Consider the following 14807-nt stretch of genomic DNA (forward strand, 5'->3'; position numbering starts at 1 on the left):
TTGAATCATCCCACTTTATATAATGAGTATGAATTCAGTACACATCAGAATAGAGGAGAGGCCTTCGTAGCTTCTTAACACGAACTACTAATTTCCAGTGAACTATACTGAGACATAACCCAGGGTGTTCACGATATTTGGGGATGTTTTTTGAATACATGTTGTGAGTTTGAGACATTATTTTGGGGGAATGTCAGGAAAAGAAACATATTATCTTTACCTACTTCTTAAAACTAGATGTGCATCTATAATTATCAGAAGTATTTATAAGCATGTGGTCTGTCGTTGCCGTTGCCATATCTGTCCTTTATACCTAAATGAGTTAAACAACATTTCCTTTTTTAAATCATTCAATTTTCCTCATTATTTTGTGATGTAAGGGACGTAATCCTGGTCTTTGTACATTACTAGGCAGGCTCTCTCCCACTGAGTTACATTCCTAGCCTATAAATCATTATCTTTAAGCATATTTTATCTTCTCTAGAAGTATTTTTCCAAACCTCATATTTCCCGAAAGTAAATCTAAGAAGTATGATCTTTCCATGGACTTTGAGGTCACTTATCTATAAAATAGACTGTCTCTGGATATTGAAATATGAATATAGGAAGTTAATATTTAAAGCTTCCTGCTATATAGAGACAGTAGCTTCCTATAAAACAGTCTTAGTCTCTGGATCAGTCTGTGCCCCTGTGACCACCATGTGTATGTCTTATCCATTGTAGTCATGTGGCGACTGGGTCACACCTCGCTCACTTCCAACACGTTGTCTAACATCCTTTGTAAGACAGATAGTGCCTCTGTTTCTCTCCCAGGAGCTATGGCTGTGAGTTACAGCTCTGCCACACCATCCAAAGTACTTCCCTTTTCTTGATTTCCACAGGATGAGGAGACATTGCTCCTGTCAGCGCTGCCCAGTATAATCTTGCTGTCCCAGCGTTAATCACAGCAGTTGGTTTTAAAGCTCCCATAAAGTTTCTGAAATATACTAATAAGTCTTGTCCTCCTGTGATTTTTCACAATGGGAGGACTTGTGTATTGTTTTGAGCCATTCCTTTCTCGGTACTGAGCATGGCAGACGGGGACACATAGCAAACATGTTAGCCGTAAGCGACACTTCTTCCATTTTCCCCACTGCATTTGATTTACTGGGTTTGTTTTGTCCTGTATCTGAAAATTCCATTATACCTATTGCCTTTATCTTCAAGAAATGGCTGTAAGGGGCTTGAGAGCTGCCTTCACGGTTGAGAGCACCAGCTGCTCTTGCAGAGGACCTAAGTTGGCTCCCAGAACCCTGGTGGCAGCCTAAGTCCATCTGTACTCCAGGATATCCCACGCCCTTTTCTGGCTCCTCTAAGCACCATCAAGGTGCTCATGCATACTCTCAGGAAAACACTCATACATATAAAATAACAATAAATCTTTTGTAAAAATTATTTTATGTGAGTAAAGATACCAATGACAGTGAACACATTTGTAGACGTACTGTTCACATCAACTAATGACAAGGGACAGAGGCCATTCTGCTCATTTGAGATTTCCTGCCCTCTAAGAATTTTAGACTTCAGAGCATATGAATGGGTCGCTGGATTCCTGTCCACAGCTCCTCTGCCTGACTACATGATGCCCGGGATAATGCACAGGAGGCTGCAGCTCCCTGAAAGGCTCTCAGAGTTTACTGTCAAATTAGTGTCTGATACTGAGATATACACTTAGACATTGGTTCTACATTGTCCTGAAGAGGCACTGCTTGCCATGGTTTGAGGGACACCTTAACCTTAGAGTTCAGAGCAAGGCTCTGGGGCACTGCTGGTGTGGACTGGAGCCTTGAGTTCCAGGTTGTCAGTATCATCGTATGGGAAGTCCTGTACATCTGCTTCTTCCTTTACTGTGTTCTGATTGCTTCATGATCCATGTCAGCATTTGATCCACATGGGAGGAGGTTCACACCCAGGTATGTTCCTTCTAGCCCCATCTGTCCCATCATTTTTGTGAATTCAGGCTGCATTACTACACATGTCTGCGGGAGAGACCGGCTTACACATTTCTCACCGCTATGGAGACGGGAAGGCAAACTTAAGGCATCTGTAGAGCTCATTACCAGCGGGGACGTTCCTTTCTGGTCCCTTAGAGGGTCTCTTCTCACTGTGCCCTCCCATGAGGGGAAAGGCCAAGGGTCTTTCTCCTGTTTATCTCTCAGGGTATTCGTTCTAGGCACAAAAACGTCAATATTATGATCTCAACACCCTCCCAACGGCCTCAGCATCTAGTAGAGAACAGTGAGAAGTGGGGTTTCAGTGGCCAAGTGTTTTGCCCACACAGACCTTTCATTTAAATCATTGTCTTCCAGTGTTGGCTATTCACCCCAACATGTCTGTTACTAGTGCTGTTCACGTTTTCTTTTCAGTCTTGTCATATTCGTTAATTCTTTTCTTTAAGTTCGCTAATTTTATTTTGCTAGAATAAGGTGATTTTTCAAAGAAAATGTTGTATTCGAATTATAAATGGAAAACCCAGGGGCTTGACACAGAATTACTGTTAAAATTAAGTCTATAATCCATGAAAATAAATCAAAGATTTCTATGTTATTAAATTCTTGTTAACACTTCCCTTTGAAACAAAAAGTGGAATAGATAAGGAACAGGGATGTTCTTTTCATGGAAGAAGAAAGAGTTGAAGTAATTTGTTAACAAAAAAAGTGTCTTTTTTCAGTATGTCTTGGAGTGGACTGGAAATGACCACTCAGCCTCCAAGTTTACCACCCAGGACCCCAGGACCTGCTTAAGGCACACTTGGCTTTACATTTAAATTCTGCTAGTCCTGCAGTGACTTGAGGTGCCAGGATTGCTTCCCTGGGAGGGACCTTCTCTTCTCAGAGGTGAAGTAGAAGGATTTGGGGGAAGGGGCCATATGAGGGCCAGACTGGGAGGGGAGGGAGCTGCCATAGGGATGTAAAGTGAATGAGTGAGTGAATGAATGAATGAATGAATGAATGAATGAATGAATGAATAAATAAATAAATTTTAAGTCTGTCATGTGTATGTTTTGCTCTTACTTAAGCCCATTCCCTGGAACATGCTAGCAAGCGGTCTATCACTGAGTCACACGCAGTCTGAATTGAGCTCTATGTGATCATGTAGAGTCACATTTATGTGGCTGCAGCTTCCCCTCTGTACCTCACCTGCTCTCCAGCCTTGATCCCGGGAATGATGACAGCCGGCACCATGAGTACATACGGGTTCCTAGCACTGCATATGGTGCTTTTGGAAAGTGATACCCTTTAGCCTCAAGGGATGGACACTGTTGTCATAACCTTATGAACAGTGAAGGAAACTGAGGCAGAGAGAATTTGGGAACTTGCTTGAGGTCACACTATTCTGCCATAAGACTTTTTGTGGTCCATGAAACTACCTTTTCTTCCGTTTCAAAATATTGCTGTCATCCGTCACTGGTCCTTATAAAAGTTGTTTCAAGATGGCTGGGGAAGCTTTCTCTTCTTATTTCATAAAATGTAAACAAAATATAAGCTATTTTTGGAAGGGCATATATATACATGGGCATGCTGTGTGTCTGGTGAGAAATTCCATAAAATGAAAACTGAGATTAATGTTTCAGATTATACAGTTCCCTAATTATACCTTTAATTATTCATATAAAACAAGTAAAATGACCCCTGACAGAGACATAAATGATTTAGGTAGAATCAAATATTCATGAGAAGATGCTGAGTCCCTGGGTGTGTCCTAAAAGATACTCAAATCTTTGCTTCCACGCTTTTGAAGGAGAATTGTGTCTGTAGAAATCAGAGTGGGCTAAGAATAATCAACAGCATTTAAGACACTGCTGGGCAGGTGCCTGCGTTTCGACAGTGGTCTGAACGGCACCTGAGCTGTTGTAGTGCACTTTAGAAGACATTTTACAATAGCTTTATGCCCATCAACTTGAGCACATAGTTCTATATGTGCTCAACTTTGTATTAATTTCGATATTTTTTCATGTGGTGGCAGGCCATCTGCCTTGTTTTAATATTTTTAAATGGTTGAAACACAAAAGGCAGCTGGAGTGGTATCTCTCACTGGGTAGTGTTCGCCTCACGAGGATAGGGAGCTGACTTTGGGTTCCCAGTACCTGCATAAAGGCCGAGTGAGATAGTGCCCTTCTTACAATCTCAGTGCTGGGACTCTGGTCTGCTCAGCCAGCCAGTCCATGAGCACCAGGCTCAGTGAGAGGATCTCAAAATAAGCTAAAGAGCTATTGGGGAAGACACCTGAATGGACCTCTGACTTTTTACTGATGCTCACAATATACACACATGCTCACACACAGAGAGAGAGAGGAGGGAGAGAGAGAGAGAGAGAGAGAGAGAGAGAGAGAGAGAGAGAGAGAGAGAGAGTCAGAGGAGAATAATACTTTATGATGCATAAAATTACATTAAGTTCAAGTTTCAATGTGATTAAATAATGTTTTTGTATGATGTAGTCGCATTTGTTCATTTACATATGGTCTCTGTCTGCTTCTATCTTACCAAGTCTCCACCAGAGGCTCAGTGCTCTGCAAATCCTAAAATATTTACTAATGGCCATTAAAGGAAAAGTGTGCCGACCTCTATTCTAGCATGCCCCAAACAGAGCAATGCTGGAACGTTGCCACCGCCTGTTTAATTGGCAGAAGAAACGCTTTCTTTTACTTCATTTTATTCTTTAATGCACTGTCCCAGTAATTGAACATTTGCTGTGTATTTTTCAAAAGTTGGTGAACAAGTGCCTTTTGAAGGCAATAAAGGGGGATTGATGTGATCAGGGCTCCTTCTCTTGTTGCTAATGCTTCCTTTCCACAGCAAAGCACAGAGACTAATTGCCCTGTTTCCGAAATGGGTCATTAGTCTAGTCCCTATCTTTTATGTGGACCTAATTTTCATGCAGGGTTCCTCTGTGAGGCTCTGACTGGGATCTCTTTAGGAATAGGAGACAATGAGAACCTGAGTGCTTTCTCATCCCAACACAGGCTTGCGTTTGGTCCTAAGCCAATCAGTGTATCGGTTGGCAACTTCCATGTATTTCGCAGCCAATAAGAATTTGTTAAATGAATGAATGAGTCAACTTTAGAGGGAACAAAAAGGAGATTGAGCCTGGAGCAGTTTAAAAGAGAAACTGTTTTGTATGCATTTAGATAATCACATTCCCCTCGCACAAACCAAAGTTTTATGGAACTAGAAATCCAGATGATTCTTGGATTCCTGCTCTGGGGGATGCGGAAGAGAACTACACTTTTAGCATTGGGGTTTGAATTGGTGAAGACCTTTATGTTGTGATGCTCTTGTGTGTTGTCATGAGCTGAGCATACTTTTCTTATGTGTGGAATTAAAGAAATCAGGAGAGGACATAGAGTCATGGGCCGATATTTTCATGAATTCCTATTGATCTAGGTGTGTGCTGTGCTGCTTTGACAGTAACAGTGAAGATGGCTGTCCAGCTCTGGCTGTCTAGCCACCATTGTCACCTTAACAGAGGACAAGCCTCCAAATCCTCTGTTGTGCTCACTTGCCTAAGTTTCTGTTGTCAGTGTCATTGTTTCTTGTTCTTAATTTTTTTGTTTGTTTTTGTTTTTGTTTGTTTGTTTGTTTTAGTCAAGGAAACATACCTGTCACATGTGGCTTACTGAATGTTTCCTATCTGGTTTAGACCTTGAATCCCAGGACAGCCTCAGGAGCCAGCACTTCAGAAGTGTCTTGCTTTCTGGAAGCATCTCCATTTTTTTCTATGAATTAAATGGGATTTCTTGGTCTCCTTAGGAATTGTGATCATTTATAACTATTGTGGTAACTTGTTACCACAGTAGAGAGACGTAACCAAATTTCTGTCTCCCTCCTTCAAGGACACCAGTGACAATTCAAAATAAAGCCCACTGAAGTCCAAATTGGGGAATTGATGTGTGTTGGGCTTACTTAAAAAGCATGCAGGATTGGTTCCTTGCAGGCATATGGATAACCTGCAAATGTCCACATGATGACTTCCCACAGCTGTACACAGCTATGATTCCACTTCAGTTCATCTTGAATTCACTGTGTTCTAGCACCCCTTGAGACCAGGGAGCCACGTGTCATTAGGACTGAATGACATAGAGTTAGCTGCCTTAGAAGGGGTAGGCTGGGATCATGAAGCCCAGTGATACCCCCACACCCCTGAACTCCCTCTTCTGTGAGTGAGCCCAAGTGGCCTGCAAACACAATCTCTGGGGTCTTTTATAAGCAGTCACAGCTATTGTGATGAAGGTGGCTGCAGGGCTCAGAGGCTAGCTCTATACAACAAGATCCAGCTAGTGGCCCACGAGGCCTTCATAGCAGCAGTGCCCCCTTTTACTGAAACTTGGGGTCTTGACTTGTAGGAGTGTGGAACAGTGATCCACACCATGGTAATCACAAACGTGTCTGAAAGAATCGAAGAACAAAAAGAACAGAACTTAAGTTTGGGCTTAAAACTCATTTTTCTTTCCTTCCTTCCCATTTGACAGTTGCCATCCTGCTGAAAGACGACTATTTCGTGAGCGGTGCTGGACTGCCGGGCAGATTCAAAGCTGAGAAGGTGGAGTTTCACTGGGGCCACAGCAATGGCTCGGCTGGCTCAGAGCATAGCGTCAATGGCCGGAGGTTTCCTGTGGAGGTGAGAGAAACTGGGGGTCCCTGGGATTCCTGCTGGTGGATGCTGTGTTTTTCCCTCAGACATTCTGCAGGCTAGACAGACATTCCTCTCGGGTACCCTGTGTGGAGAGCACAGCAAAGAGCTTCCCACCAGTCTTTGTTCAAGTGGAGAGCCGTAAAGAGTCCATGGGCACACTATTGCCTGCTCAGTGATGCTTGTCATCCGTTACCTTTGACACCCTTTCCTTCTCAGTCAAGCCCTCTTTTCTGTGAAGGTGACATTTTATGTGATGCTTAGAAGACTTTGTTGTCACTCTGTAGGAAATGAAAAGGCTGGTGATGTGGAGAGAAGTCTCAGAGCCTTGTCTGAGGTGTGAGCCTCTTTGAAGGTTTTATGTTGGTTTTGGTCCCTGCCAGCTGTTGAGACAGAGGACATGACCACTGATGCTATGAGCCACTGTCATCTTCTCCTAGAACTGATGGTAACCCTGCTTCATTCCTCAAGCACTTGGAGGCCATCCTTCACAGAGCCAGGGTGGTGACCAGAAGGCCATGGTAGTGATATAGAGAGTTGACAAAGGAGGCCTTCATCAGTGTCACGTGGCACATCACATGTAGCGTGAGCCTCTTGCTTTCTTTGTTCTGTTGGGATAACAGGTGCCGATTGGCTTGATCCCTATATGCTAAGCCTGACAGATTTGTGGCAGATCTTACTAGATATGCTGGTAGTCTTTGGTTGCATAAAGCAGGGAGTCCCTGTGAAATGCTGGACTGTTTTAATCATAGGGACCAGATGGCAGAGATCATTTTCAGCAACAAATGTTTCTCAATTTGTGTCCTGCTTTGATAGATGATAAATATTTGGGACCCCTTTCATAATGAAAATACCTGCATTTTCGGCATTATGTATGACTTGGAGTATTAGGTATATCACCTGGCTCCTCTGGCCTGTTTATGACCCTCTGTGAGGACCTGTGAAAGCTCAGAAAGACACTGATATCTGCTGTAGAGATGCTTTTGAGGGTCAGTGGGACAGTGTCCTCCACCTCAGCTTTTCCGCCCACATGCTCCCAACACGGACCACTTTACATCCAAGAACGTGTGCAGCCTTTACCCCAGTGGTGTGCAGAAAGTTCCACACGCTGTTCTTAACGTCTGTTCCTTCCTGCGCCACCTGTGTGCGGAGATTATATAGCTTCTGCAGAAGGCCTCACTCCTACCACACAACCTCTACGTCAGTCACAAGTTTCTATACGTTTTCTAGTGTAGCTCACAGACCTTAGTCACATTTCCCTAGATTGTTGCGAGGAGATTTGAAAGGTTCTTGACAGTGTAGCTAGAGAAAAGGAAGCATGAGCGGGTCTGGGGCAATCCTGGGTACAGGAGCTTCTGAGGTCCCCAGGAATGACTTCTTGTCACTTAAGTGAGGACTATGAAAACATACACAATAGTATCTGAGCTACTGCTTGTAGCTTGGGAAGAGCAACTTACAAGACCTGTTTCTTCAAATTCTTTTTGGCTTGGGCTGGCTCTGCCTTTTATTCTCCTGTATAGAGAGCAGGCCCTCCTGGTGGTAGGCTAGTTACACTATCAGACAAGGTAGCACAAAGAATTTCTTTCTAGGCAATCCCAAAACACAGTGTTGGGGCAAGGTAGTGTTTCCGGACTGGCCTTGTGGAAGGTTCCTTTTCTCTTGAGAGGAATTCTCTAGTTTCTTGAAGGATCGGATGCCAAAAGCTGTGGATGAAAATATATGCATATATGAATGCATATCTGCACACATTCATACACTCTCTTATATTGGAATATCACCTCCACTGACATATAGATCTCTCTTTACGTACTGTTCCTAGAGACATCAGAAGTAGCTACTCTGAAAAAGCGATTCATGTTTGTAGAACCCAAATCTCCCCTGTCCACCCTTGTCTGTGGCACTTCCTCTCCTGGCCATGCTAATTATATGATTCTCAGGGTGTGTTTCAACTTAATGGGTCCTTCTGCCTGTGAATGGAATGAGTCACTTCTTAGAAGTCTTAGCTTTATTTATATACATGGCAAACTTGCTTCCTAGAATCAAAGTTCTGTGGTGTTTGTGTTTGTGAGTTCTGGTCTTGCCCCCTCCACTTCCCGTGGGCAGTGTGGGTTGAAGGGCTGGATTGTGTGTCCTACCAGTTTTTCTTGGAGACCTCTTTGTCCCTTGTTCAGAACAAAAGAGCTGTGCTCAGAATCTGACTTGAAAAAGACGGTTTCCACAGCAGGAAGGGGGCTTGAGCCTCATCTGCAGTCACACCTTGTATTTCGAGGGCTTTCTGTCATGCTCATACCATGGACAGTGGAAGCCTGTTTTCTTTGGAGGCTTTGAGACTTGAAAGTTGTTTGATTTTCCCATTGCGTGAAGAGTGCCATCAATTGCTGACACTAATATAAGCTGTGTCACTTCTGAAGCCCAGACTTACTGTCTGGTCAAGCTGCTTGGGTTCTTTGCTTTTGAGTGGCATGAGATAGGAAACCTGCCTGTGTGGAGTGGAGTCCTCATGCCCAGCTGGTTCATAGCTTATTTCATAAACTGTGATAACATGTTGATGTTCTTAGTGGTATATTTGGAGGTACTTAAGTTGTAGGGATTAAAGGCAATTGGATCCAATTTAACTGTAAAATATGCACATGAAAGTTGCTCACTTCTCTCTCAAATGTGTCTGTAAAACTTTGCCATAGCTTGCCTTACTAAAGTTCCTTATTTACACTAACTCTTCCTGGTAATCCTGTTTGAGCATCTCAGAGTCAGCTGACTTCTTTTCATGTGGAATGAAAAATGAGGACATGGCTGCTCCTGTGTATGGGTTCAGGGGAAGGTTTATTGTAGGCACAAAGGAGGAAACAGCCAGAGGCATCTGGAAGGATCCTGGCTGAACATGCCAGCAAATGTAAGAGGAGGAGACAGAGATCGAGAGAGGAAGTCAAAGAGAGAAAGAGGAGAGGGAACCAGGAGACAAGAGGCCACGAGTAAGCCAGGAGACCAGGAGGCAGAGACCAAGAGAATATGGTGAATCAAGAGGGTCCTGAGCCAAAATGGCTGAATTATATAGGGAAGGGAAGCGGGGAAGGATGATTGAGAAGTGATGGGAGGAGTGACAGATTATTGAGTAATGCTGGGGTGAGCTAGCCAGAGTCCTCTTTATTATGTTACTAGGTACCTCTGCTGGCCATTTGTCCAGGGTTTCTTTGAGACCTAACATATACCTGTATTATATTCCAAGAAAAGTTTCAGTCTATTGTGGAAAAAATGATCTGCATCCCCAGTATCATTTTTTTATGTGCCATGTATAAAGGTAACTCTGTGTTATTTGAATGTTAAGATCAGAGTCAGGGCTCTGGCAGCCCTAACAAGGTAGATTGGGTCATTCATCCTTAAAAGGCCTATTGAGCATGCTTTATTCAGTGTAGCACCACTGGGAAGGAGCACAAAGAGGCCTGATCAAGCCCATTGTCAGGGTTCTGACCTGAGGCTTAGGCTCGAGGAGAGGGAAGAAGACCTCCTAGCTAAGCTGTCCTGGTTCATGCACGGCCCCTCCCATCACCACTGTCTGGGCTTCAGTCACCCTTGTTAGGCAACTGTGGAGTGCTGCAGAGATGCAGAGATGTAGAGATGCTCTGTTGATGTAGTTACATGCAGCCTGGGTGTGGGCCCTCGCACCCTTGTGAAACAGCCAGCTATGGTGGCATGTAATTCCCTGCCTTGTGCAGTCTGCTTAGCCTAATTGGTAAGTTCTAAGCCAATGAGAGCTCTTGTATCAAAAGACACAGTGCTTAGTTTCCGAGCAGTGACACCTTTGGTTGTCTGACCTCCACAAAAGGAGATACGTATCTTACTTACTGGAAATCTCTTGTTGGGTTCCAGCCTTTTCCTCCTCCCAGCATGTTGTTTCTGAGCCGATTCCAACATGGGAGGGCATTGTTTTAATAGTCTGATAGCAAAAGGGAGGGTCCGTGTCTTTTTACAGTACCTTCTTCATTCCTGCCACTGGGGTTAGAAAGAGGCATTGTTGAGGCTTACACTGGGATTGGTAGAGTGGGACCAAGGGACCATCCCCCTTCCTGCAAATGTGCCAGTGTATGTAACAGCCCTCTGTACAAGTAGCCATTCAGCCCACAGATGTCACTAGTGTCACATGTGTGAGACTCCAGAGCAAAGAAAGCATGCATTTAATGGGATTAAGCCCCCTTCATCTCAGTGGCATCACCACAAACATGTTGAATACAGAGAACTTTGTTCTCTCTGCAGTAACTGTGGCCTCTTGTGTTGGTTACAAAAGCAATGTACCTTGTGTCCTGACATGTAACATAGCCCCATAATTTCAGCAAATGTGGCAGGGTTCTGCCCCGAAGGCTGAATTTTAAGTATGTGTCTCATCAGAACCTGGTCCAGCTCCTTGGCTCCCTGAGGGTAAACTGCAACAAAGCCAACCTTGTAGATTTTGCTCCTGCTGGGGAATTCCTTGAAAATACCCACGGCCTTTTAAAAGGCACCCACAGTTTATACCTGTCTCCATTTTCCTGGCTGAAATCCTAGATGTGGTCTCTTAGTAGGTTAGAGCCAGTCTAATTGTTAACTACACGGTCATTAGACAGGCCAAGCAAAGTCCACGATCTTCACATGACAGCCACTTTTCTTGTTTCTGTTCTTTTCTCTTTTTCCAGCACAATCAAACTCAGAAAAGTAAATGTGAGTGACTGCAGTGTCCAATCGTAGGACAGACCTGTTCTCAGATACCCTCTGCCGCCCTGTGTCAGCTTCCCTGCTAACTGAAGATTTCTTTGGGTTTTCTGCCTTACAGATGTTAGTGACACCCAAGTAAAGCAAGAAGCCACTTCCCTGCCTCCAGCTGTGTGTGTTCTGGAGATCACACTGCAGGGGACCAGTTGAAGAGTCATAATGTCCTTTCGGTTGTAATAGATAAACTGAAGCAGAGTGACTTTGTGCCAAGAGACAAAGGCTTTTGGAGATGAAGGTGAAGGGATGAATCTGAGACCCTGTACAAAGGTCCTGAGGTTGGCGACATTGTGTAAGGCCATGAGTGTTTTAGTACCAAAGGGGACTTCACATATGTGAAGTCAAGTAGGAATCCTTGGAAGAGTTCAAACTATTCTGGCGAAAGACAGTGGTGTTAGAATGGCTTTGTTTCTGGGTTCCTGGACTTCCTGATATGCTACAGCAATTCTCCTAAGAATGTTACCTTCTCCTCCTCATTTCCCCTGTTCCATATGCATTCCTTGGCCTGTGGTTGATCCTGTAACTGACAGTTCCTAACACACAAACAGGAATTGAATCACAGCGCGTTTCTACTAATAATTGAAGTTGGAGTGTATTCAAAGGAAAATCTCTAGACAGAACATCCGAGAGCTCCATTAAAGTGGAGGTTCGTTGCGTGCTTGTTGTCTGAGGTAATTAAAATCGTATTTATCACAATAAGAGATTGCAGGAGTTGTTGGTTCAGACTTTTTATGAGTTGAAGTCTTCAATAAGCTTAAATGATCCAAATTGATTGTCTGTGCCCTTCCCAGCTAGATTCACAGCTGGTTCATTTCAGCTCTGGTTAGGGCATCTCAGTAAGTATGGAGACTTTCTTCTTATGTTCCATGCACACATTACCATATGTTACAGGGCAGCAATTCCTTATCTCAGACTCTGGAGGCCAGATGCTTTAGAATCTCCAATCTTTTTTTTTAAAGAAAGATTTCTGTGTGTGCACAAAAGTGTGTATGTGTGTGTGTTTGTGCACACACATCATGGAAGCTGCTCTGCCCCTGAACAGAATGCGCATACTGAATGAAAAATACACTCACTAAATAGCTTCACATCAGGTTTCACCACCAAGTAAGTCTCTGCAAAAAAAATTAATAGCAGCAAGATTCCATTTGGTCTTGAAAAAATGTCTAAGACCATCCTGTGGTTCTTGTGTCCTCTGTATGGCTTCATTGTCTTATTACAGAGAGTTCTGAGTCACTGTAGCTCTGACCCAGCGTGTTGACCATTTTTCTGTCTGCAAGACCGTATGTCTTTCGGTGATCTTCTGAACCTTTTCTGACATGATACTATGACATTCTGGGTCAGGATGAAGGACTGTCTAGGAGACAAGAGGTGGCCAATTCTGTGCTAACTTCTTGGGTGTTCCCTTTTCCCATATTCCGTCTGGCCTTGTATCTGTCTTCTCTCCCTCTTTCCCCATCTGTGCCGGGGAGAGCCCTGTCTGCTCGCAGCCTGTCTGCCCACACAGAGGCAGCTACCCTTTGATGAAATACATCTTGCTTCTGCCTTGGAGTCCCTCTGTCTTTCTCTGACAAGATAGTGTGTGCCATGACCCCTAGGTTCTGGCTCAGGAGATTCATGTCTGCCTTCCTTCTGCTAAGCCAAAGCATGGCTGTTACCCTCTCAACCCACTGAGTGCGTGGCGGTGTCTTCACAGCTCAAATAATAGTCAAAGCATCTGGACATGTCCCACTTTGGTCTCTGACCTCCATAGCTTGATAGGTATGGTCTTAATGCTAGCTCCACTCCTTTCTGTTGAGATCCCACTGAGGATACACTTAAGCACAGGCATGCCTCTCTAAAGATTTATGTCATATGCTAGTACAGTAAGGGATTTGAAGCATCTTTCTCTTTAAAAATTAAACTGCTCATTTATGTATGTGTGTATATATGTATGAAAATGCCACAGTGTCTGCCATCACTGTGTATCACAATAATAAATAGTAAAAGAGACATCTGTTCAGCTGTATTTAACAATAGCTTTTTAAATTTTGTCTTAAATTTGGTGTGTGCGTGTGTGTGTTTAGGGTACATGTGGAAGTCAGAAGGCAACTTGCAGGAGTTGTCTCTCTCACACCAGGTAGATCCCTAGTTTTTTTATATCTCAGATTGTCAGGCTTGGCCAAGGCAAGTGCCTTTCCCCACAGAACCATTTCACTGGCCCCTAACACAGGATCCTTACAGGAGAATTGCCCTTCTCCTTTATTGTTTGGTATTATTGCCTTTCCTTTTGGAAACACTGGTTTAGATATTATCCCTCTTCTGGTTGACAGTTCAAATGGGATCCTGTCCAAATGTCCTCAGAGGACACAAGGAGTGTTTTGACATTTCTATTATCTTGAAAATTATGCTGGCACCTTGGTTTGTTCAAATCTAATTGTTTAAGGTCCTTATGAATGCCATAGCATCTTTATTTGTCACAAGAGAACTTCTCTTAGGAGGTACTGCGATGTATTCTCTTAAAGCTAATGATATCTCTCACCCAACCCTACTGTTCGGTATATAGTGAAATCCTTATAGTCCTGCTGAAACAAACTTTTCTCACAGAGTCCGTTCATTGCTGTGCATGTTGTGTGTGACCTGCCTCTCTATCGGATGTTGAGGGTACTGGAGAGCAACTTCTGTGCTTTCCTTCTATCTTGGTTGTTTGCTCTGAAGTGACATCTGTCAAATGGCCATGGATTTCCCTGAAACTTAGATGTTGGCTTTGTTACAACAAAGAGCCAATTGTAAAATCTAGTCCCCTGGGCCGTGCTGTCCTTTGTGTGTAATACATAGGAGTCTTCTCGTTGGACAAATTGATGTGGGTTGTTACAGAGGTTTTGTGAGGGGAAGCAGCCTGTCCCTCTGCAGTCAACAGCCATCCTCAGGTGTGTACTAGGCTGAGGGCTGCCTGCTGGTATCACCCACATGTTGCCATGTGTTGCTGGTAGCTGACTCATTTTGAGACTTTTAACCAAGGAGATGACAATGCTTGAAAAAATAGACCCGTAGGCCTGGTTGAATTGGACTCTGGTGACCCAGGACCTTCTGACAACCATGGAGAAGACTGGGAATGAAGTGGGTGATGGGTATGGGAAAATCATATTTTAAACAAATGAAATGAATACTGTGTGTGTTAAGACAATTTTAAGTGTTTCTTCATTTGATTCCATCTCAGGCTATAGGGAGGCTCTAGTTACATGCCCATCTTAAACTCAGAATGCCTGAACTTGTGAAACAGTAAGAGGTTTGACCCGTGTTGATGCTTGAGAGCAGTGGTTCTCAACCTTCCCAAGGCTGCGACCCTTTAAACAGTTCCTTATGTTGGGGTGACCCACAACCATGAAATGATTTTTACTGATACTTTATGCTGTAAAGGTGGC

At 43.7% G+C, this 14807-nt stretch overlaps 1 protein-coding gene across 3 annotated transcripts in view; it reads left to right on the forward strand.

The window, feature by feature from the left end:
- The window catches only part of PTPRG (protein tyrosine phosphatase receptor type G), a 659839-nt gene that overhangs the window by 392563 nt on the left and 252469 nt on the right, over positions 1–14807 (forward strand). For all 3 annotated transcript variants that reach the window (XM_080926850.1, XM_080926851.1, XM_080926852.1), the window contains one exon: positions 6509–6657. In XM_080926850.1, coding sequence (XP_080782976.1) covers positions 6509–6657 — 149 coding nt within the window. The remainder of the gene's footprint in view (positions 1–6508; positions 6658–14807) is intronic.

Source organism: Micromys minutus (genome assembly GCF_963924665.1).
Source record: "Micromys minutus genome assembly, chromosome: 12".
In the NCBI taxonomy this organism is placed as follows: domain Eukaryota; kingdom Metazoa; phylum Chordata; class Mammalia; order Rodentia; family Muridae; genus Micromys; species Micromys minutus.